This window comes from Psittacula echo (assembly GCF_963264785.1).
Source record: "Psittacula echo genome assembly, chromosome: 2".
Lineage (NCBI taxonomy): Eukaryota > Metazoa > Chordata > Aves > Psittaciformes > Psittacidae > Psittacula > Psittacula echo.
This window is the reverse complement of record NC_137737.1, coordinates 12,883,765-12,907,657: the sequence shown is the minus strand read 5'-3', so window position 1 is coordinate 12,907,657 and position 23,893 is coordinate 12,883,765. Positions and strand designations below refer to the sequence as shown.

Here is a 23,893-nt window from a genome sequence, read left to right as displayed (position 1 = left end):
GAAGGTTACAGGCTCTTTAGAAAAGACAGGCATGGCAGGCAGGGAGGGGGAGTTGCTATTTATGTTAGGGATAGGCTGAAGAGTATGGAACTCTGTCTGGGGACGGGTGAGCAGTCGACAGAGAGTTTGTGGATCAGGGTTAAAGGGAGAACAACGATGGGAGACATTATTGTGGGGATCTGTTACAGACCGCCTGATCAAGAGGAATCTGTGGATGAAGTGCTCTACAGACAGATAGGAACAGCCTCACGCTCGCAGGCCCTTGTTCTCATGGGGGACTTCAACCACCCTGACATCTGTTGGAGTGAAGGTACAGCCCGGCACAAGCAATCCAGGAGGTTCCTCGATTGCGTGGAAGACAACTTCCTTCTGCAAGTAATAGAGGAGCCGACAAGGAGAGGTGCCATGCTTGACCTTGTGCTCACCAACAGGGAAGGGCTGGTTGGAAATGTGACGCTCCAGGGCAGCCTTGGATGCAGTGATCACAAGATGGTTGAATTAGAGATCCTCAGGACAGTGAGAAGAGCGTGCAGCAAGCTGACTGCCCTGGACTTCAAGAGAGCAGACTCTGGCCTCTTCAGGAACCTGCTCAGTAAAGTTCCATGGGATACAGCCCTAGAGGGCAGGGGGGCCCAAGACTGTTGGTTGTTATTCAAGGATCACCTGCTCCAAGCTCAGGGGTGTTGCATCCCAACTAGAAGGAAGTGCAGCAAGAGGGCCAGGAGACCTCCTTGGATGGATAGGGAGCTGCTCAGGAAAATTCAAAGGAAAAAAGAGGCTTATAGAAGGTGGAAGCAGGGACAGGCGGCCTAGGAAGAATACAGGGATGTAGTCCGGGAAGCTAGGGACCAGGTGAGGAAAGCTAAGGCTCTGTTAGAATTAAATTTGGCTAGGGATGTTAAGGATAACAGGAAGGGATTCTATAGGTACGTAGCGAATAAAAGACAGACTAGGGACAATGTAGGCCCTCTCCGGAAGATATCGGGAGAACTGGCTACTCTGGATTTGGAGAAGGCTGAGGTTCTGAATGACTTCTTTGCCTCAGTCTTCACTGGCAAAGTCTCTGACCGCACCACCCAAGTCTTGGAAGGCAGACGCAGGGACTGTGAGAATGAAGACCCTAGGCCCCCTGTAAGAGAGGATCTGGTTCGAGACCATCTTAGAAACCTAAATGTACACAAGTCCATGGAACCTGACGACATCCACTCGCAGGTCCTGAAGGAGCTGGCGAATGAAGTTGCTAAGCCACTGGCCATCATATTTGAAAAATCATGGCAGTCAGGTGAAGTTCCCAATGACTGGAAGAAGGAAAATATAACCCCGGTTTTCAAGAAGGGGAAAATGGATGACCCGGGGAATTACAGACCAGTCAGTCTCAGCTCTGTGCCTGGCAAACTCTTGGAGCAGATTCTCCTGGAAGGCATGCTAAGGCACATGAAAAACAAGGAGGTGGTTGGTGACAGCCAGCATGGCTTCACTAAGGGGAAATCCTGCCTGACCAATTTGGTGGCCTTCTATGATGGGGCTACGGAACTGATGGACAAGGGCAGAGCAGTTCATGTCATCTACCTGGACTTGTGCAAAGCGTTCGACACTGTCCCACACAACATCCTTGTCTCTAAATTGGAGAGACATCAATTTGATGGGTGGACCACTCGGTGGATAAAGAACTGGCTGGATGGCCGCACGCAAAGAGTTGTGGTCAATGGCTCGATGTCCGGCTGGAGACAGGTAACGAGTGGTGTCCCTCAGGGATCTGTGTTGGGACCGGTCTTGTTCAACATCTTTGTTGGTGACACGGACAGTGGGATTGAGTGCGCCCTCAGCAAGTTTGCCGATGACACCAAGCTGTGTGGTTCGGTTGATACAGTGGAGGGTAGGGATGCCATCCAGAGGGACCTTGACACACTTGTGAGGTGGGCTGATGCCAACCTGATGAAGTTTAACAATGCCAAGCGCAAGGTCCTACACCTGGGTCGGAGCAATCCCAGGCACAGCTACAGGTTGGGCAGAGAAGAGATTCAGAGCAGCCCTGCAGAGAAGGACTTGGGGGTGTTGGTCGATTCAAAAATGAACATGAGCCGGCTTCAGTGTGCGCTCACAGCCCAGAAAGCCAACCGTATCCTGGGCTGCATCAAGAGGAGCACGACCAGCAGGTCAAAGGAGGTGATCCTGTCCCTCTGCTCTCGTGAGACCTCACTTGGAGTATTGTGTGCAGTTCTGGTGTCCTCAACATAAAAAGAACATGGAACTGTTGGAACAAGTCCAGAGGAGGGCCACGAGGATGATCAGGGGACTGGAGCACCTCCTGCATGAAGACAGGCTGAGAAAGTTGGGGCTGTTAAGCCTGGAGAAGAGAAGACTGTGTGGAGACCTCATAGAGCCTTCCAGTATCTGAAGGGGTCCTACAAGGATGCTAGGGATGGACTCTTCATTAGGGACTGTAGTGACAGGACAAGGGGTAACGGGTTAAAACTTAAACAGGGGAAGTTTAGATTGGATCTAAGGAAGAAATTCTTTCCTGTGAGGGTGGTGAGGCACTGGAATGGGTTGCCCAGGGAAGCTGTGAATGCTCCATCCCTGGCAGTGTTCAAGGCCAGGCTGGACAGACCCTTGGGTGACATGGTTTAGTGTGAGGTGTCCCTGCCCATGGCAGGGGGGTTGGAACTAGATGATCTTGACATCCTTTCCAACCCTAACTATTCTATGATTCTATGATTCTATGTCTCCAATTCAAGGTTAAAACTGCAATTTCCCCAAACAGGCATGTGCTAAATCATCTAGATCCTCTTGGTTGTGTCTGGTTGGTTTTGGTTTTCTCATCAGCAGAGGAGAGCTTGAAAAGCCTAAAAACTGTCTGGCACTCAGAACCAGGACAAGCTCCCTGGAAGCCCATCCTGAGAGCAGTGCATGTGTTGGCCAACACATAGCTGAGCAACATGTCAGCAGATTGTCAGGGAATACTGCAGACCTGTCGGGAATCTATTGGTTTGAGCATTGACTCAGACACATGTGTTAGAATGCAAAGAGATACTCTGGATCTTATCTCCTGGCCTGCTGCCAGGTTCAGTACCAAGCTCAGTGTTTCACACTGCCAGCTTGAGTAATCTATGCCTTTGTGAATCTGGACATACCAGCTTGGCTTGCTGTTGGTGAGATGCATGCTGTTGTCTCTGTGAGAGGCAGACAGCCCCTCTGTGCTGCTCTGCTGTGCTATTTGAAGGAAAGCAATGTTGCTTGAGAAGAAGAATTTTTGAATGAAACTTAGATTGCCAAGCTTTCCTACCCTCTGGAGTGAACACAGGCGAATCCAAAGCAGATAGAGTATTGTACAAAGGTGTTTCAACTGTATTACAATGTGCGTGTCCAAAAATTTGAAAGGTCTTCAGTCTGCTTTGCTGCTTGAAGGCATTTCCAGTTCTGTCTGCCAGAGCAGAATCTCACAGCATTGTGTTTTAAATAAAATAACCGGCCCAGTATACAGCCAGTGTAAGTCCCTGTACGTGTTTGAACTGTTCGCATCAGTAGCTGCCCAAAGATGAATCCTTTCTGCTGAAGTAGCCATTAACACCTTTAGTGCTCCTGCTGTTTAAGCTTCCTCACTCCACCTTGGCCCTGCTCTGCCCTGTGCACTGAACCCATGTGGTGAACCAGATGAAGGAGCCCATCCTGCTGAAAAGGGTGTTTTTCTTCTGTTCTCCCCAGTCCAACCAATAGCATTTCCCCAACTGAGATACTACAGAGGTACATGGAAAGGTATGCCAGCACATCATGTTGTAGCAGATGCAGAAGCACATGGGCTAGGTGCAGAAATGCCATTGCATCTTCATGTTCTTTGTAGAGGACATGATGCATAAAAAATATGCATGCATAGAAAATATGCATGCAGAAGGGGTTTTGTTTAATTGTCACTTAATCCCCATGCCTGTACCTGTCGGCATGTGACAAGTTATATTGAAGTTAAACAGAAATGTGTAGGCTAAACATTGAACAGTAAAAGATGTTGATGCATGCCTGCCTAACCTAACATGTGTCAGGATCAGATCTGTAAACTCCCAGCAGAGCTGAAGGACAGTCAGACCTTCACAGGGTCCATCTTTTTGAGAGATCCATTGGAACTTTCCTGTATTCAGCTAAACTGTGTGAGTGTCAGAGAGCAGAGTTTTCCCAACTGGATGTAAATTTGGGAAGACGTTTGTTGCCCCTGGACTTGTTCTTTTCAGGAAAAGCAAATATTTGCTGAGAACTCTTATGAGAGGAAAAATAGCTGCAGGGGGTTTTGCCTTTTCTATAATGCAGATTAGCGTAGTGTGGTATTAATTATGTACTGTTTGCACACAAAGCATCTATGTTAAGTCCTTGGAAGAATATAAGCCATAATAAGTAAATTACTGGCAAGTCTTCATGGAGCATCATCCTTGCTGCTGAAATGGCTGACAGGGATAAAAGTTAATACTTAATCATCCTACTTCTAATAAAGGTTGGTTTTTTGTCATTTTTATTCATGGTTTATTGGACAGGAAATAATTGAGACCAATGTCTCAGAAGGTACTGTGCAAGGCAGTGTGTTCCCAACACAGACCATCCTGGGTCTTTTGTGTGAATGGACCCTAACAGCTAACAAGTGATGAGCTTTTGGGTGAAAGTAGAGTTACTTGGTGACACAGTGGGACTAGATGGAATAGTCGTGAGTCTGGATGAATGGTAGGGAATGCCACATAAATGGACATGGGAGAAACTGGTTGTAAAGTGGTTGTGAAAACTTTTGAGCCCAGGTGACGGTAGTGAGGCCTAAACATTTTGCAGTACTGAAGTGTGCTTACTGTGGTGATGATGGGATCTAAGAAGCTCCAACATCCGTCTGGGAGTGTGGTTGCAGTCTTTTGGATGAGGGGGCAGACTACAGAAAATCCCCACCAGAAGGGTTGGTGTGGTGCATCCCGCTGTTCAGTGTTCACTGCTGTTATCTAATCTGTAGAAGACAGAATTTTGGTATAAAATTGCCTGTGCACTTGGACTGTTTTAAACAGTCCTGGTTAGAAAGATGAGGGCTGTCACTTCCACTGCACTCCTAGGCATTTGCCTCTGTGGTAGAGAAGACTGTGCAGGTCTGTCAGGTGAGTTGAGTCCGGTTCAAAGCTCCTGATCAAGGGTTGCACTTGACTGCTCGGTTTGGGATGGGAATTCACTCCTCCTGACCTCTGTTAGTTCTGGGAAATTGGTCCTCAAGTTAAACTAAGCAGAAAAAAATTCATGCTAATAATGCTGTCAACTGCCATTACCACACCGTTAGCATTTCTTGTCATTTATTAATAGAGACTGATAATTCCTTGATATTCACTGGTATTTCTGCAGGAATGCCTTCCAGGTTTGTGTTGCAACATCAGTAAAAGCTGTCAAATGAGTTCAGGAAAATGAATGGACCCAGAACCTGTGAATTTCCTAGAGGAGGTAGGAAAGGGGTTTTAGCCTCTCGTTTGTGCACTTGGGACCCCGTGAAAAACAAGCTATTGTATTTAGGCTAAGATTGAGTGAATGACTTCACATCTCTGGAAAAGGTTTGGAGGTTCAGAATCCAAAAATATGCGGTACATAAGGACTGAAAGCCGACTGAGCATGGCTCTGGCCTTTGTCTTGGTATGTGACACTCCTGTCATGACCTTTGGCAACTTACAAGCATACCCCTTGAGAATAATCACAAACTGGTGCATATTAGAGAAGCTGAGGGTTATTTAAATTCAGATATTGGTTTGGGATCAAGTTGTCTGTCAAAGTGTAGGGTAGAAATGTGATGGAAAACTCTATTAGGTTCTTTGTGGAATGCAATTCAGTGAGATCTGGCCTCCAAATACAAAAACTCAGTCTTGCCTCTTTTGTTCCTTTGATATTATTTGAAAGTGTATTAACAGAGGAGAAGGGTGACAATGACACTTTTATTTACCAGCATTATTCCTATCAATTGGATAAAATATAAATGGTAAAAGCATTTTAAACCAAAAATCTTGGGGACAAAATGACACATGCAGAATTTGTACTTCCCCCCTGTAAACTCTGTAACCCCATAAAAAGCAGGATTTGTGGTGGTTGCAATTGGACTCAACACAATGTGTTACAGATGAAAATTGCTCCCCAATCCAGAATTATTAGTAAAATCCAGAATACAGGAACGGGGGCGGGGAGACAAGGCTGTCTTTGGGTGTTTTTTTTCAGCATGACTTTCAGTCTTGCTCAGGGAAATGAAATGAGATGACATTGGGAAGAAAAGTACCTCACCAGAGCTTGTAGTTATTGCTGTTTTGAATGCTTATGAAGCTGCTCCACTGGAGCCACATTGATCCATTTCTAGGCAACGGTCATTATATATTATTTCATACTGAAAATGCAATATTTTTCTTTTAAGTTGTCCTTTCTGATGTATGTTATTATGCTGAATCTTATTGTATTATATTATAGTTTTGAAATATTAAGTTAGTTATGTCTTTGGTAAGTACAGGAAAAGAGTGTGAGTATGGTATAGCGTTTAAAAATGTTTGTCTTTGCAGAGGAGGAAAGTATCCTTGGAAGATGAGCTGCCCCTAATGGGAAATGCTACTTTCTGTTCCAGCATGAGAGGGTGAAATGTGTAGGGCTTCCAGCCTCAGGGGTTCCCTGATGTGTTTTAAACCCTTGTGTTAGTGGCAGAATCTGTCACCCCTCTACTCTGACTTCCTCCACTGTTCCTGTTTTAATGCAAAATACTTTGTCATTCCAAATACAAAGTTATTTTCAGAAAATAGTGGGTTTAAAAGTTGCCTTATATACTGCAGTTGAGATTTTTCTTTTTCCTAGAGCCACTCTGCCTTTACAATCATAAGCCATTAACAGCACACATTCTTGAAGTCACTGGTTCAGGGTTTGTGTCCAAGAATCTTCATAAAAGAGGAGGAAAACAGTACAGAAAAAGGGGAAGCTGAGCCTGAAAGGGGAGCCAGGGATAGCAGCTGAGACTGATTCTTTCTTAGAAGAGGTACATCAGATGTCAGTCAGACTTTAATTGTATGTATATTATGAGAGTGCAGCTCCAGTGACGATCCCTGGAGAAAAATGTAGGTATTGCTGTAAGAGTGCTTTTGTCCCAGATATCCACTGGATTTTTTTAAGGATTACAGGGTGTCTATGAGATTAGGTGATTAAAAACCATTAGGTGATTGACCATCAAGGTTTTTCTGCATAAGAAGGGATGGTGTGATCTGCCCTGTGGTGTTTGTCACAGATCATCAGAGTGGGTAAAAAAGAGCTCAGAATTATAGATTTACACCCCACACACTTTTCATAGTGTTGTGACTATAAAACCTTATTATTGTAAATAAATAAAGGGTGAGTATTGTTGCTTCCCCCTTTAGAACCATGTGCTTCAAAAGGAAATGAATGTAGGTTAAGACAGCAGACATGCAGTGTCTCTAAGACCTAAGGGTAGTTCCACAGGCTCACTCTATACACAGAGGGTCTTGCCCCAAGAGCATAAGGAAACATCATGAGTGCCTCATGTTACTTCAGTGGATCTGCTCACAAGAGTGAAGTTCTTTACTGAGACCTTTATAGTATCGAGCCAAATACAGTTTACTGCAACACACTTTTCTGCACTAGGGACAGTGAAAATAGAAGTGTATTTCTCCTTCAAATGAAACTCTAAGATGAATCCCAAACTGCATAGTCTCATGGTGCTCATCAGCTGGATTTATACTCTGAATCTATTTTAAAAGCATTTCCTGTTGGTGTTTTTTTTGGCTTGGGTTAACAAAGTGTAGGAATGTGTCACTACCCTCGGCTGTTTTGTGCAATCCTGCCTGTGGTCAGTTTTCCAAAAGAAAGGATTCAGAGGATGCTGTTGTACAAGCTGCACCTCCTGTGCTTCTCTGCAGGTAACCTGCAGGCTGCTTGCATTTGTCCCCTGCCCAGTGCTCCGCAGTAATCTTATCCAAAAACCAAATGCAGAGTTAGGACATTTCAGCAGTGAAGAAGGAGAGCAGCATCAGAACAGGAATATTTTCATTGATAACAGATCATGTGTTCAGCTAGAGAAGGACGACGAAAGAAAAGATATTGTATCTATAAGTCTAAGTAAGCCTGTGGGTGTGTATTAAGGACTTAACTCAATTTGAAAAATGCTGCCCAAATTTGTTTCTACTGTGAGTAAAGTGTTTCTAAGCCTCAGATGAGCCATTATGTTTATCCAGCATGACATCTGCTAAAATATTTTTGAATGAGGAGCCTGTATGGAGCATACATAATAAGGTAGCTTTTGTGAGCCTGTTTGTATTCCTGATAGACAAGAATGGCTCATTTGGAGCCCTCCCAATTCTGTGCTGTTTAGAAGGTGTGCTAGATCCCAGATGAAAACCCACAAGAAAATGTAATTAGTGGAATAAAATTTAGTGCATATGCCCCTCGGCTAGTTTTTACATTGCAGCAGCTTTGCTGTTAATTTTTCTTCGTCTTCGAAGTACTGAAAACAAGAGATTATCAAGTTAGGGACCTAATCATATCACAAAATCAAGCCTTATTTTCCAGTCCGTCCATAGCTTTTTTTTAAAGGGACCCAAACCTCATTTGATTAAGAAAGTAAAATCACCAGGCTCGTAAACCTGGACCCTGCATTGTAATCTAGCAGGACCCAGCTAATGGAAACACACCGGCTGAAATAACATGGTCACCTTTCTTGAGGTGACCATTTAGATTTGTAGAGTCTGGCTTCTGGTTCACCAGATTTCAGGCCCAAGCAAATTTTATAGCCAGGTTATAAATATTTGAAAAATGAGGAGCATAATGGAAATGCTGACACAACCTTAACCATAGAGGCATAAACAGCACACTGTTATAATCTGGCAGTGCTGTTTCGACAGTGGTTACACAATAATGCAGTCCGGACCTGGAGCACTTTTAGCTAAATGTATCAATATGAACCTAATTCACTTAGACCTTAATGTAGTCATTCACATTAAAATCTCTAGCATTGAGATGTATAGATCAAGACAGTTTCTTTCTCCCTGATTTATCCCGGACAGGTATATGTTAAAGTACACAATAAATAGGCAGAGTATTAAATTGCTGAGGTGGTGTTTCTTCAAACTTTTCTTCAGACCACCATTTACTAAACAATATCACAAGAGCTATACATCCTTCAGAGTCTTAATATGTAACCAGAACAAACAGAGGACATAGGAAAGGTGGAGAAAAGTTAGATATATAAGCAAGAAAAAGTGAGTTATTGATTTTATTGACTCGTCTGTTAACTTCTGACATTGCAATAAAGCCTTATTTATTTGTATACAGAAGACTCAATTACATAGATACATATTATTTTAACAACTGGGTTATTTACAGGAGAATTGCAGCTTCATAAATAATACAGACCTGCATTACTCAAGCTGACATTTATCCATTGTTACCATTTAGGGAGTTGTGGTATCCACAAATGCTCTTTGAAGGAAAGTCATTAGAATAACATTATGTAAAACCAATGCTATCATAGCAATGCATGTGCAGAGTACAGTAACACATGCAAGTGATGTGCCTGTGGCTCAAATAAAACCTAGTCCTTCCTGATTTCTGTATGCAGCTGCCTTATGAATGTCGATTATACATATTATGGCAAAGGGCTGGATTTTCCTTGGAAGCTCTTTAAAAATCATTTTAACAGAGAAGATGCTTAAGTATAATTATTTTGTTGTTTGAGGTTTTTTTTAGTGTGTTTTTGATCTAAATTGAGTTTTGAACCCAGACATCTCTTGCTGAGTGAAATCTGCTTAGTGTGTTAACACGTATATAATCAACGGGCCTTACAGAATAACTAAGGGAAGAATCTGGGTGACAGTTACTGGAATGACTGATTGTTATGACAACTTTACTCTGTGTGAGATGAAAAGAGCTGGTGAAGGTCTCACAGGAATTCTGTGATAGTTGGGCATTAAGCCTAAATCTTGCTTTTGCCAGATTAGCACCAGACCTTTCTTTTCTTTATGGCAGCCGTAAGGAACAGTTGTTGGAAGTGTTGGCTATTTGAAGCCAAAACTGGCCGTGTTTTGCCAGTTTTGTGTATTCTCAAAGCTAGGAGGCTAAAAGAAAATATTAAGAAGGCAAAGACTGGGAAGTATGGACAAAGAAGTTGAAATCAGGTGGCAAAGCTTGTCCCAAAACACATAATAGTTAAAAAATCTTTTCTTCAAAACCATTTTTAGAAGGAATCAGTGATTACTTTTTGCCCAGCTCCAAATTATGTTTAGTAGGCACGTACACATAGTCTGAGATCTGACATAATCCTCAAAATAAATACTATGACAAATGGAAGCTGATGCTGGTTCTGCGTTGTTGTGTAATGGAGTTAGAATAATGACAAGACAATAATATAATAGAATTCTGCAAAGCCCTCACTCTACTTGACTTTAAGTGGAAGTAAAATCTTAGAAATGAGAGGACAATAAAATAATGCTTTGTAAAAAGGATAAAAGAATAATGTTACCTAAGTCTATTAGTGACATAACACACTATGAATGCACTTAAATTAATAGCATCTTTTACCAGTAGATATTTTTCAGTTCCTGTAATGCTGAAAAAATAAGCAGAACAATAATATAAAAATGAAAAGCATGTAGGAAAGTAATTTGTTTTAAAATATGTATCTATATATAGAGGCATACGTATATATGAACACAAGCATTCTCATGGCTAGAAACAGTTTGTGTATCCTGTATGATTTAATCCTGTTAGGGTGTATCACAGTGCCCTCTCTCACTCTTTCAAGCAAGTTGCCTGGCACTTGGTATTTTGGCAAGGCCAAAATAGTGGTTTTATTTTGTGATTTTATTTATTTTTTTAGTGATTTTATTTTTGGCATGGCCAAAAAAGTGCCAAAATCTTAGTGTGGCTTCTTTTTACTTTTTTCCTTCCTGCGTGGCATGTTGTTGCAAAGAGGTCTTGACATGACAAGGCATTACTGACTGGATCTTTCATGCAGTATGACTGTGCTGGGATATGTGCCTGCTACATGTAGAGCTCTTTTAACCTGTGCTGTATTCCTAAACCTTTCCTAGAGAACTAATCCAACGCATGTGCAATCTGATGTGAGTTTGACTCGCATAAAGGCAAGATCAACATATTCGTGGAATCCCAGAATGGTTTGGGTTGGGAGGGACCTTAAAGCTAATCCAGTTCCAACCCCACCTTGCACTAGAGGACGTTGCTCCAAGCACCGTCCAACCCGGCCTCGAACACTGCGAGGGATGAGGCAGGCACAGCTTCTCTGGGCACCCTGTGCCAGCGCCTCAGCACCCTCACAGAGAAGAATTGCTTCCTAATGTCTAATCTCCATCTCCCCTCTGTCAGGTTAAAGCCATTCCCCTTGTCCTGTCCCTACAGGCCCTTGTCCAAAGCCGCTCTCCAGGTTTCCTGTAGCCCCCTTAGGCACTGGAGCTTCTCTAAGGTCTCCCCTTAAGGAGCCTTTTCTTTTCCAGGCTGAACCAGCCCAGCTCTCTCAGCCTGTCTCCACAGCAGAGCTGCTGCAGCCCTTGGAGCATCTTCATGGCCCTCCTCAGGACTTGCTCAAGCAGTTGTGTTGGGGGCCCCAGGCAACAGTATCCAAATGTTTGTAAACCACTTGGTCATTTCCCCACAGATCTGTTTTAGGGTATTTTTATTTTGCAAAAGACCATCTTAGTGGTTGCTGCGGAGTGTTTTCATTATCTGTCAAATAGCTGCTCAAATTTGGGAGGCAGGCAGGATGGTAGTGCTGACTACTAGTTCTTTAGGTCTTTTTTATATTTTTAGCTTTTTGTCTACAGGGGAGGGAGTAAATGGAAGTGTGGGTCTGGAGGGAGAAGGAGTGGGACACCAAAAGCCCTTGTGATGTGTTTTAAACTTGGTTTGGGGATGGTCAGGCTTGACATAGCTTGCAAGACCTGGTGAGCACGCTGAATGCTCTTTAAAAACAGATAAATTTAAAGTGTTTGGGAACTCCTAGCAAAAGCTCCTTGTAAATAGTCACCACATTTGATTTCAATCAATAATAAAGAGACAGAAGTTAATGCAGTTCAGGATTTTCAAGATCTGGAGGCATGCATAGTATGAGTTTCTGCAGCTTCCAACCAACACTTTCATTTGAGATAATGGCTCACCCTGCTGAGCACATCATGAGAACTTGCTGCAGGTATCAAACAGCACAGGCTGCTTGTGAAGGGGGAGGGCTGTTGAATTTTTGTAGCTAGGTATTTCTGAAGGTACATGTGCAGCTAAATAAGTTTATAATGTAGACTTAGCAGTTTTGTGATTTAGTCTGATCTAGGAGTGTGGCCTCCTGCATACAGAGTTGCTGCCGCTGTTAAGGTTTCCTCCTGGATATTTTGCCTGGACTCCTACAGTATGCTGCTCTGTGGGATGGCTCTTTCAGGAGTCTCAATAAAGCCTGAACCACTGAACAATCTGTAATGAGACACTTTATGGAGCTGCCCCACAGGGCTGCGTAAAGACCACAGCAGAGACTGTGAAATTGTTAAAGGCACCACAGGGATGAAACCAGACAGTGAACTCAGTAGCAAGAGTGATAAACCACTGTTGCTTGACCATACTTGCTGGTCAGGATCCTCCAGTAGGTGTTTACATATCTTGTGGGGTGCATTTTGCTGAATGCTGGCTCTGCTGAAGATCTAAGTATATGGGGCTTTTACTGGGTTTGATAAAATGCTTTCTCCCTTAGCTGGATATTTCCCACTCACTGAACCAGGTGATTTGAATCCCTAAACAGGCTCTTATAGGACTGGTCGCACACTAAGTTCAGCCACTCCCCACCTTACAGCTTTTTCTTTCCAGTCCCTAGAAGGTACTAAAGCTGCGAGTTCAATTTCTGTCATCAGCCACCTACCTGTGCCCTATCCTTTGTAAATACGTCTATCAATGTAACTTGTAAAAAGCAAAATATGTCAGACATGCTACCCTTTACTTCCACCCAGAAGCCTGAATTATGGTGCACCAGAAGCTGTCCACATGTATTGCCTGGCTTTCAGTAGTCTGCAGTTCCAGCAGCAGAGCCCACAACATGTAAATTGTGCAAGGTTCCCAAGGCTAACAGCAATTGTGTCTCATTATCAGATGTCATTATAGGCTACCTTAATTTGGGGAGGGTACAGGAGTCAGGTAGAGAGGTTGAGTGTTAGGAGTTGGGCTTTTGGTGGAAAGCTTGCCGTCTACCCTGTTAGGAATAAAAGCACATGCAGAGAAAAATGCTGTAAAACCAGAAGAAATCTTAGTTAGCTATAAAGATGGAAAACTTAGCAGTTGTTCCAAAATAGATGTTCTTTAATATGCTCACTCTTTGGCATTTAGTAAGCTTCCAGGGATGGAAAGAAAGCAAAGTTTAATTTAGAGCAGCCTCCTGCCCTTCTTAGCTAGGGATCAGCTGCCCAACATGAAATAATAATGCATTCAACTGTCCATCTTCTGGTAAGTAACCTTTATCATCATTGCATTCACCAGCGCTAACAGCAAACAGTGAGTATGAAATGTTGTATGAATTCAAGAAAAACTGATAGGGTCTTTGTGACCTTAATGTGATTATATTTGTGCTAATGCATACAGTAGAAAAGAAACTAGAACTCTCAATATGAAGGGTCCAATTCATAAAAAATGTATGTACCATTAACAAGGGATTTTTATGCACTGTACTTAGGGGGTGAAGAAAAGTAGAATGAGTCTATTTTGAATAAAAGAACATACTTTTGCAATTATATCCCTTCACTTTTCCTGTAGTAGTGATGCTTCTTTTCTCACATGAAGTATCTGAAGTGGAAGAATAGTCATATGGGCACCAATAAGAAAATTATTTCAGTTGGGGTGAAGAGAAAGAAGAAAAATAAGGCAATGAAAGAGAAGCAAAAATAAAACATGGGAAAGAAGACTATTGGAGGCAGTTGGGAGAGCTGGGGTTTGTGTTATCTGTGATTTTTGTGCCTTGGTATGGTAGTTCTTTTGTTTGGTGGTAAATATAACTGGTGGTTGACCAGGAGAAAGGCTCTGTAACCTGAATCACTTTAGTCACCTGATTTTCATGATAAACAGTCATAGAGTTTTAACATTATCAGTCCTGATCCAGAAAGATGCAAGTACATAAATGCAAGCCAGTTTGTGCATATGGGTAGTGAAGACAGTGATTCCTTACATGTCTTGCAGGAGAAGATCCTTCGGGAGCAAATATCCCCAGGGACCAGGCAAAGGAGAGATTTTGTGCTCTACTGGTAGAATGACTGTGAGCTCTGCAGTGATTTTGGTAGCTTTGCAGTAGCAACTGTGTGACAGTTTCATATTAGTATCTAACTGTGGGGTTTTACTTACTTCAGTACTGAATGATCCAGTCAGTAAAGCAAATCTGCTCTGTTCATTCTGCTGTCTAATTCAATCCATTTTGCATGCAGGATGTTTAGCTTTTCTGCACAGGATATTGCATTGACACATACGTCAATACGGCAGATCGATGCAGCATTTTCTTATCACACCACAAATATTTTCAAAGGTAAACTAGAAGGTTTTTGTACATAGGTATGGGAAAATGAAGAGTGACAGTTGTGTAAGTTGAGACAGTCTAACATTGTAAAAGATAAGTGCAGTACTTCCATGTTGTGCTAAAATGATAGGACAGTAAAATGATGATATCGACTGCAATGTTGTTGTTGCAACATTGTTAGGTTTCAGAGTTAACAGGTGCCCGTGGTAATTCTGCACACATCCGTCTCTCTGGTTTGCTTTGTGAGGCTGAAATTGCTGCTTAAAAATAAAAGCTTAGAATCTGAAGTAGACGTCAGCAGGGAAAGGCGAATTGCTTAATGGTCTGTGGGATAACCTGATACTTAGAGAAGTTTTGTACAATCCAGGTAAGTGAATTTTATGCCACCTCCTGGTCATGGATTGGAAGAAGACAACTATCTGACTACTCACATGAAATATGAGCAGTCCAAGCTTAAATTCATACCTTTCAGCAGGCAATTCGTTACACATTTAATTTCTGAGCTTGATTCTCTTTGCTGAGGTCCCAGGAATATCCCCTCTGATAACCGTAGGATAATACAATGTAACCAGATTCAGCATAAAATCTCAATTTTCTCTCCCACAAGTATTCTAAAATGTAGGTGTGTTTGTGAATTTCTGTGTAGCAATCTGTTTGATAAGGTTTGATGAGGTGGTATGGAAGGGCTTCCCACCTAAATGTCCAACATCCTAGGCAGCAGGATAATGAAAGTAGTGAATTAAGAGCTGCAATATGGTGCTCTGTGACAGAATGAGGATTGTTTGGAGTGAATGTCACATTTTTTCATTATCAGCCGCATCTTTTTCTTTCAGCTATTCTGTTCAGCAAGATTGCTCGTAGTATAATTGCTGACAATTAAGGGTTTGTTTAATGAAGAGCTGAGTTACTTTAATCAGAGATGATGGCCTTTCACACACCATACCCGATAATTTGAATATTATCAGTCAGTCTGTTTAATTTCTTTTTAAAAAGTTATCTTTTTTTCCTCCTCATAATATGACTTACGATCTAAATGCAGCTCTATTACATGCTCAGAGTGGGAGTTTATTAGTTTTAAAAATGTAAGACTTTTTTTTTTTCTCACAGGCAGTATTTTCACTTTAATGATTTCATTCCTAAAGGTCTATCTTTAATGTGAGTTGATTCAGTGAGTAAGAGAAAAGTCTGCTCTTGATTTCTTATTGTTACAGTTACTGAGAGATAAATACAAGTAATTTAATGTCACATTGTGGAGCTGTGTCTAAGGATTTTAATATGAACTGTTGCTTGAAATGCTGTGTTCTTTTACTAATGTTGATTCATTTGAAATATTTGCTTAAAATGGGTATCTCAGAAAGATTTATGTATCCTTTTGATTACTGAAAATCTAGTATTATTAAATTTGATCTTGCTTGTTTTTCAAAGCACTGAATACTGAAGAGTAGTAGCCCAGCATCTCCCTGGTTCTGATACAAATGTGAGACACATTGAATTCATTCTTGAGGATAATGAGGAATTTATTTATGTCTAGATCATCAGCTGAGGCTCATCCTGTGCTGTGGTTTGAGCTTTGAGAGAGCTTTGGTGTACAGTTTGAGAAGAGATGGCACTATGCATCATGCCTTTGAGCAGGCACACGCACACATCTGCGGATGAACCAGGAGGTCCAGGACAGAGGTGGATGTACATGTTTAGCACACTCCATCGTATATTCTGCATTGCTCTTTAGTATGGTCACACTTGCCAGTCAGCTGCAGGTTCCCTGTGAGCATCAGACACCAGGAGAGACAAAGACCGTGGGGATGGGAAGTGCATCTGAGCACAGGGTGCTGGGGAGCACATGCAGGCTCACCTTGCCAGAGCTGCTAGTAGCCCTGGAGCAGCTACCCAAGGAGTCACAGTTCTGTGTTCTGGAGCAGCTACCCAAGGAGTCACAGTTCTGTATTCTGACCCATGTAAAACTGCAGCCCAGTGTATCTACAGCTGAAGAGACCTAGGTGCCTAAATGGTGCTGGTTTGAGAATCCAGATCTGAGTCCCTCTGTTCGTTAGTTGTAAAGTGGGGATTAGAGCATTCCCTCCTTTGTGAGGCACTGGGAAATGAAGACTTTAGAACTGAATTACCTGTTGTGTTGCTGGAGATGTGTAAGAAACAAAAGGAAGCAAACTGTGGAAAGCCGGTTTATAACCAGTGCGTTTACAGCTGTAATTTTGTATGAGGCTCGGAGGCCTTGGGATGTGGAATTTTTTTTCCACCTGATGTTTCTCTTGTGGTTTCTTATTTTTAAACCAGGTATTGTTCAACAAGGTTTTTTGCTTGGTTTGGGGGATATTTTTTCTTTTTGATAAGGGGAGAAGAAGTTTGCTTTTTTTTCACTTGGCTTTATTTTAAATAGTATTTTATTTCAAGAGGGTTATTTTACAATGTTTACAGTGCACTTCAATTTTTTATTGTGTCATGCCCTTCCAGCCCCTTGGTGGGATGAGAGGTGAGTGTATGTATTATATAATTTATAATTAATTTATGATGAATCACGTATGATGAATACTGCTTATTAAATATTAAAGCCTTGTCTACAGTCATGGCCATACCGTGGCAATAGCACTCCTGCCTGTTCATATGGTATCACTGAGCAGACTCATAGACTTACAACTGAGCACTGCTGTGGCAGCCTATGAGAAGTCTTAGCTCCCTGCCTAGGCAAATGGTGTTAAGGAGAATTACTTCTCTTTCCAGGGTAGGTGCCCTGTTACTGTCTTCTCCCTGTCCCTTGTGCACCAGCAGTTGGAGCTGTGAGGAGAGCAGAAACTCTCCAAAACATAGTTGAGAACAGAGCAGGTGCTGATGCTCACTTCCCAGCTCCATAGGGACTGCTTTGAGTCCTGGTTCCTTGCTGCCATATCCCTCACTGATAGGAAGCTGAGCAGCATCAGAAGGTAGGCTAACAGGAGGTAATAGCCTGCATCTGGAGAAGTGGAAAATCTAGGCTAGATTTTGACAGGCTGTTTTTATTAGTGAGGACTGGAATGTGGACAGGGGAATAATTTACCTACAGAGGTCATTCCAGCATCTGGAACTAATGAACTCCCAAACAAAGGTGGTAAAACAGAGACGAAAAACAACACAGGGGATTGTGCACTGCCAGGTTAGGAGAATGGTCTTACGGAAGGTATTTTTCCAAATTATAGCAATGAATCTGTGAATCAGAAATAGTAGCTGTGACACAGCTCTCCCGATTCCTCAGATCCTCTGAAATCAGGAATCCACATGGTCAACATTATAAGGAAAAGTAGCCTTCTACCAGTGTTTTGTGCTCTGCTTTGCCTTCCTGGGAACTTTGACCCGTGTGTCCCACCGAAGATAGTGTACAGTGAGGAACAAATGCTCTCAGTGTGTGTGAGGCAACAGAACTTAACTCTGAAATCCTGGCTTTGCTGTACTTACCACCAGCCCAGCAGGCAGGGTTTCCTGTGTGCTTTGAAGAAAGTCTTGGCTCTTGAGTAGCTGTTATAGCAGGTGGATTAGCAGGGGCATGAGAGGAAAGGTGAGAATCTCAGTCTGAGAATAGGCATGCATAATTTCGTACAGGGTGCCATGTGAGACCACACTCACGCACGTAAAAGCATGTGCTGTTTTGTCTGCATCATGTGGGAAGTGAGCTAGGAGCAGCAGGCAGGGGATTCAAACACTTGAATAAAAAGGTGCATCATCTGCGATGAGTGACCGTATGCAAGGAATGTAATCCTAAGTAGTTCCAATTAGTGCAATGCAAAAGGAAAGCAGCGTAATTAACTTTGGCTTTATGGTCCTTGTACTACATACAGGTTATGAGATGAAACACTGTAAAATCCTTAGGGTACAGATAACAGAAAACTGTGGTTCTTAGGATAGCTGCACCATGCAAAAATAAATATTAAAGGCCTCTTTCTTCAGAACTTATTTATTTTCTGAAAGCTCGAGCTGTGGTAATTGCAATTAAATCTAATTCCGTTGAATATTTGAGTCCAGTTTCGTTCTTCTCCCAAAGCTTTCATAGGACGATTTAATGATGTGGCAGATTATCAACAGCTTGTTTTAATATGAATTAAATCACACACAAAGACAAAATTTTCAGCCCTTAAAATTGCATAAATAAAACTGACTTAGAAGATTTGATCTTAAGGGAGTAATGATGTATTCATTGGTATTGAGCCTTTGATCTAATATCACTTGACACATACAGAGGAGATTAAAAAACCCCGTAAAAATGTGTGGAAATTACCAAAGGTAAAATTGTGTTTAGTAACATAGTGCTGTATTCTGTGTAGGAGGAACCCATACTGAAGCAAACCTCTCTTTGGTCTTAGGGATGGCAGCAGCACAAGAGTTGTCATGTGTTTGAAAGAAACAGTTTTCACTGACTCTTATGCATCTAGCTACATTTCTTTCTTTTCAAGTAACCCGGATGAGTAAATTGCACAGTAAAAAGTAAATGACTGGTCTCTTTTTGCACATTATTAGGCAATTGTTGGAGTCCTCACCAATTATGGTGGGTCAGCTTATCATTATTAAAGGGCAGTGGTCATTAAAATGCCAAACGTATTTTTATAGAATTCACTTTATAAAATGTCAGCAAGTCTGTATGTTTTTATTAGTTCCAAATCAAGTATTTCAATGGACTCTTTGTAATTATTCCCAAAGCAATGTCCATTTCTGGCTTTTTGAGAGCACACAGAAATATTACAAATTAATCAGATTTTCAGGTTTCTGCATAACAACTCTGCACATTTATTGTTTAATCCTATTTTAAAATGCTGTTATGATTGACACCTTGGTGTAGAGTAGAAGTCAATTGAATAATATGTAGCAGTCAATTTTATTTGTACCTTAATGTGCTGAAGGTTTTTTGGTGGGTTTTTTTTTCCACATTTCCATTATTTATAAGTCTGTCCCCTTGGAGAATATCTAGAAGAATTTGTTTTAAATGGGCTGATAATACCCTCTTTAAAATTTATAAGTATGACAGAATCATATCCTTTTTCCTTACCGCGCCAGAATATGCCAATAAACTGGGTCTGAATTACCTTTCACTTGCTTTTCATAGGATAAACATTGGAAAAGAACATCTCATTAGGGTTTACTTAAAACAGAATTTCAACCGCTCATCAGAAACCACTAACAAAACAGGAGCTATCGTACCAACCAGGAAACCTGATGCCATTGCCAGGGTTTTCTTTTCAAGAGACCACAGTACCCTTGCAGCTTCTTTTGATACTTGCTGTCATTCTTCCAGCTTCAAAGATAAATGTGGGCCTGATCGTGCCTGAAAAACTTGTGAATCGATGCGAGTCCTTCACCCGGAGGAAATGGGGGATTGGGACGTGGTTTTGAAAGCATCTTGGCGCTTTCTTACAACCTATAGGACCTTTTCCTTTCTCTTTTTCCTTCTCTTTTTTCTTTCCAAATCCGTATTGCGGACTTCAGCAAAATCTGGTAGGGCTGGACTGTGTTCTGTGCTTAGCAAGTCATTAGTGCCCAGCATATAGTTCGATTGCTGGATATTGATCACCTCAGTAAATGCTGGAAATCCTTGGTTTCACAGAGTTTTGCTCGCCCCCCACATGCAATTTAACAAACAAGCTGTCATTTGGAAGCGTACCTGGTTTCAGTTTTCATAGTGCCTTTTTAATGCACTTTGTACAGCCTTTGCTGCCTCAGTAACTGACAAAAGAAGAGACTTTATTAAGATACAAAGTAGATGTGACTTGATTGTTTTTCCAGATAATTTTTGCTTTCAGAAATTAGAATGGCTGATGCTCACCTAAGCGTTAAAAATGCAGTTCCCACACGCGCAGAGTGCTCATGTACTGTATGTAAATTGATGCATAATGCAACCCACATTAGCTGGGTTGATGATAGCTTCAGTTTCACTGCTGTCAGATTTTTGTAGCTCCTTGAATGAGTTGGCTGGTCTGAATGAATGTTAGCATAATTTATGCAGCTGATAAGTGATTTGAGTGCTTGAGTTATTGATAAAGCACTTTAACATATCATTTTCATCTTGATGTTATGTGACATCAGAGTAGAAGGTAATGTGGCAGTCCCCAGGCTTGATATTAAAGTCAATCTGCTCTTTGGATTTCAGAGGCCAGAGGAAACACAGTGCTGCCTGACACGAGCCCAGCAGACCAGCACCAACCCAGTCAGTCCCATCCTGCATTCCCTGTTGCACCTCAGGTCAGTATTTTTCCTGTCAACTAATCGAGACATCATTTACTAATGATGAAAAGTAAATAACTGCAATTGGTCATCTTTGATCTGTGTAGTGGAGGAAAGGTGTTTCTGTTTGGATTCATTTAGTGTTACAAAAAGGGAGCATGTATGTATCATCTGTATTTTTGAAGTTACTTGTTTGGAGAGATCAGCTTTTTGTACCTTTTTCCAAAATAAAACTTAAGCAGTTTTTTATATTTAGGAGGTTAAATTGTTTCAATTTGCTATATAAGTTATTTTTTAAATACGTCATAATTTAACATTAAAAAGCTTGTGCAATTTTAATGCAACCTATTGGCTCTGACAGTTCTGCCTGTCACACACAGCTGCTGCAGTAAAAAAGGCATTTCATTATCTTTTATGCGAGCTATTTATTTTCTTTACAGCAAAACATGGGCATAATAGTATGGCACAAGACATTTCCTTTATCACTTCACAATTTTATCCAAGTTCAGCCATACTCTAAAGGGATACTCAATGGTCTTCCACTTTGCAGGACAGCTTTGGTCCACGTAGCTTCTGGTAATTGTTACTATCAGTATACAGTTGGGAAAATTTGGGAAATGTTTGCATTTAGGTACTTGTAAGGCTTTCTTGTGTTCATAAATTGTCTTCAGTGCATGTGTAATGAATTTACCAGTCCAGATTCAACCAGGATTGCTCCCATGCTACATGACTCTAAGGTTTACAGCTTCAGCCTGTCAGGTTTGTCAAAACTTTCTGTGTGTGTCTTAAGATACTGGAAGCAGTGTATATCTGTAATGGAACACCAAATGATCCCAAGCCAGAAGAGTTATAGGTGTGTAATACCAAGCTATGCACAATAAAATAGGCTTGCTATGTGTGTTTTGTTACAGCCACTCCTGACAGCTCAACAGTTAGCCTCAGCAGTAGCGGGGGTGATGCCAGGAGGCACTCCAGCCCTGAATCAGCCGATCCTTATTCCTTTCAACATGGCTGGGCAGCTGGGGGGCCAACAAGGGCTCGTCCTAACTCTACCTACTGCAAATCTCACCAATATCCAAGGGCTGGTAGCAGCAGCTGCAGCAGGAGGCATCATGACTTTGCCTTTGCAAAATCTACAAGGTAAGGCATGTTTGTCATTTCTAATAAGTTCTTTTGGCTGTTTGTTTCACAGCATGTCTTTTAAACCAAGCCATCTCTTTCTGCAATGAAATGTTGTTCTTGATGAGTATTGAAAGTTATACTTGGATTATTTTTGAATACTTGAGAGATGTTTGCGTTTTTATAAACAAAGATTGGAGGTTGGGTCTTGGATTCCATGGATCAGTAAAGTGCTTGAATGATTCATTAGGCTTTTCTGTCATCAGTGATCAATGTTCCCTACTCACAGTTTACTTTAAAATTTCAAATGACAGCATGAAGACAAGACTCTGTTTTACCACTGCTGATTAGGGTACCTAAATTAATAGGGGCAACTAAAACCACAGTATTGCATGAAAATCACTTACCCCCCCCCCCCTTTTATTTTGAAATCAGTGTTTTCTCAGGTGCCATCAGTGCTCTGGATACATATACGTCTTGCTGTGGGACGTCTGCTTTATCAATAAGATTCTGCCATCCCCATCCAAGCTGTTGAGGGAGAGTTATATGACTCCAAAGTCATAAGCAAAAATTTCAGCTCTGTATGTACCCTCCCCATTGTCTCAGCTATACCATGTTTGCAACAGTTCTACCCTAAGATATCTCTGCATTCTCCCTGTGGTCGAAAATCAGACTGAAAAGCAGTTCTGCAAGATCGCTGTTCTTCCCCAGTATTCTCTGCTGTTCAATGTGTCTAGCATTGTTAGAAACAATATTCAATCCAAACACATATGAGGTAAAATATAGATGTATTTATTTACTACCTGGACTGTGTTGATTGGATGTATTTATTTGCTACTCTGAATTATGTTGATTGCGTCTCAGAAAGCAATTGCTACTGAACTGAAGTGTAGTAAGGTAAGTATTAGTCAGTATCTTACAATAGAACAGCACAGCTTTAATGGAAGAGGACGGTAAGGAAGTGATTGACCAGTGTGAAGGCAATCAAGGTGTGAGCAGGAAGTACCAAAATAAAGCTTTAGCCCTTTCAATTTATTTATTTATTATTATTTCTTCTGATGTAAATGGTAGGAAAAGTCTTCCTCGAATGGAATGAAAGCTCTGTGCTGTGCCCTATGTATTTTTTAGTTCTTAAACTCTGGTGGATGCTCATTACCAGATGAATTGTTTGAAGCACCTAATCCTACAGGTTGTGAAACAGCGAAAAGGAAGAGACAGCTCATGTGTTGAACAAACTCCCTTACAAACCGCATGCATAGTACTCTCACCTGTTGGTGCAACTACTTGCCTTTACCTTGTGTGTGTTTTAAAGTTTAATGTCAACAGACCTCTCTTATCATAGTTGTAAATGGTTTTCACTTTAATGTTTAAAATAATGTCTCTTTCATACCATTAAGCTGCACCAAAGAACCTGTCATTCATAAATCTTAGATGAAAAGGACACACTAATGCACAAATTTTGCTTGTTTAAAATTTGAGAGTGCATGTAAAGTAGGGAACTGGAGATTAAAAAAATAATGCAGGAACAGGAGCGGGTAAAAGCAGATATAACAAAGTGAAGGGGAAGTGGCTTTTTAGCGTAGGTGGATGATGAAATCTTAATGAAGAAACAGGCATTATAAAAATGTATCCTTCCACTCTGGAGTGCTCCAGGTTATAGTTGCTGGGTATGTAGTATTATAAATAAACATAAGCTCGTGCAGTTCTTACGTCATTTATTCACCTCGTGTTGTGAAGCTGGAGGGTAAGGATTAAGGCAGGTAACCTTTGCTCTTTAGTTTAGCCATGGGTGTCTAATTGCTAGCTAAAAGGTGTAACTCTGCTGCCAAATAAATTTTGCAAGCAATGACCTTACAGGATGAAAAGGTTTCCTCCATAATCTTTACTGGTAGATGAAAGCATGGGATCAAATAGGGACTTGCTGGAGCATCAGGTGCAGTTCCCTGTATATAGATGCAGTCACACTCTCCATAAAGTAGCTGAAAGGAACGGAACCCAACACACTTAGTTGCATTGCTCTTTATCATCTTACCTACCCTTCCCTCTGGA

At 41.5% G+C, this 23,893-nt stretch overlaps 2 protein-coding genes across 2 annotated transcripts in view; one reads left to right on the top strand and one right to left on the bottom strand.

Annotated features, from left to right (window-relative positions):
* Positions 1-23,893, top strand: part of POU6F2 (POU class 6 homeobox 2) — a 306,861-nt gene that overhangs the window by 105,871 nt on the left and 177,097 nt on the right. Inside the window, exons 3-4 of the mRNA XM_080611181.1 lie at positions 20,652-20,743; positions 21,637-21,865. Coding sequence (XP_080467307.1) covers positions 20,652-20,743; positions 21,637-21,865 — 321 coding nt within the window. The remainder of the gene's footprint in view (positions 1-20,651; positions 20,744-21,636; positions 21,866-23,893) is intronic.
* The window catches only part of VPS41 (VPS41 subunit of HOPS complex), a 411,778-nt gene that overhangs the window by 233,841 nt on the left and 154,044 nt on the right, over positions 1-23,893 (bottom strand). The window lies entirely within an intron of this gene.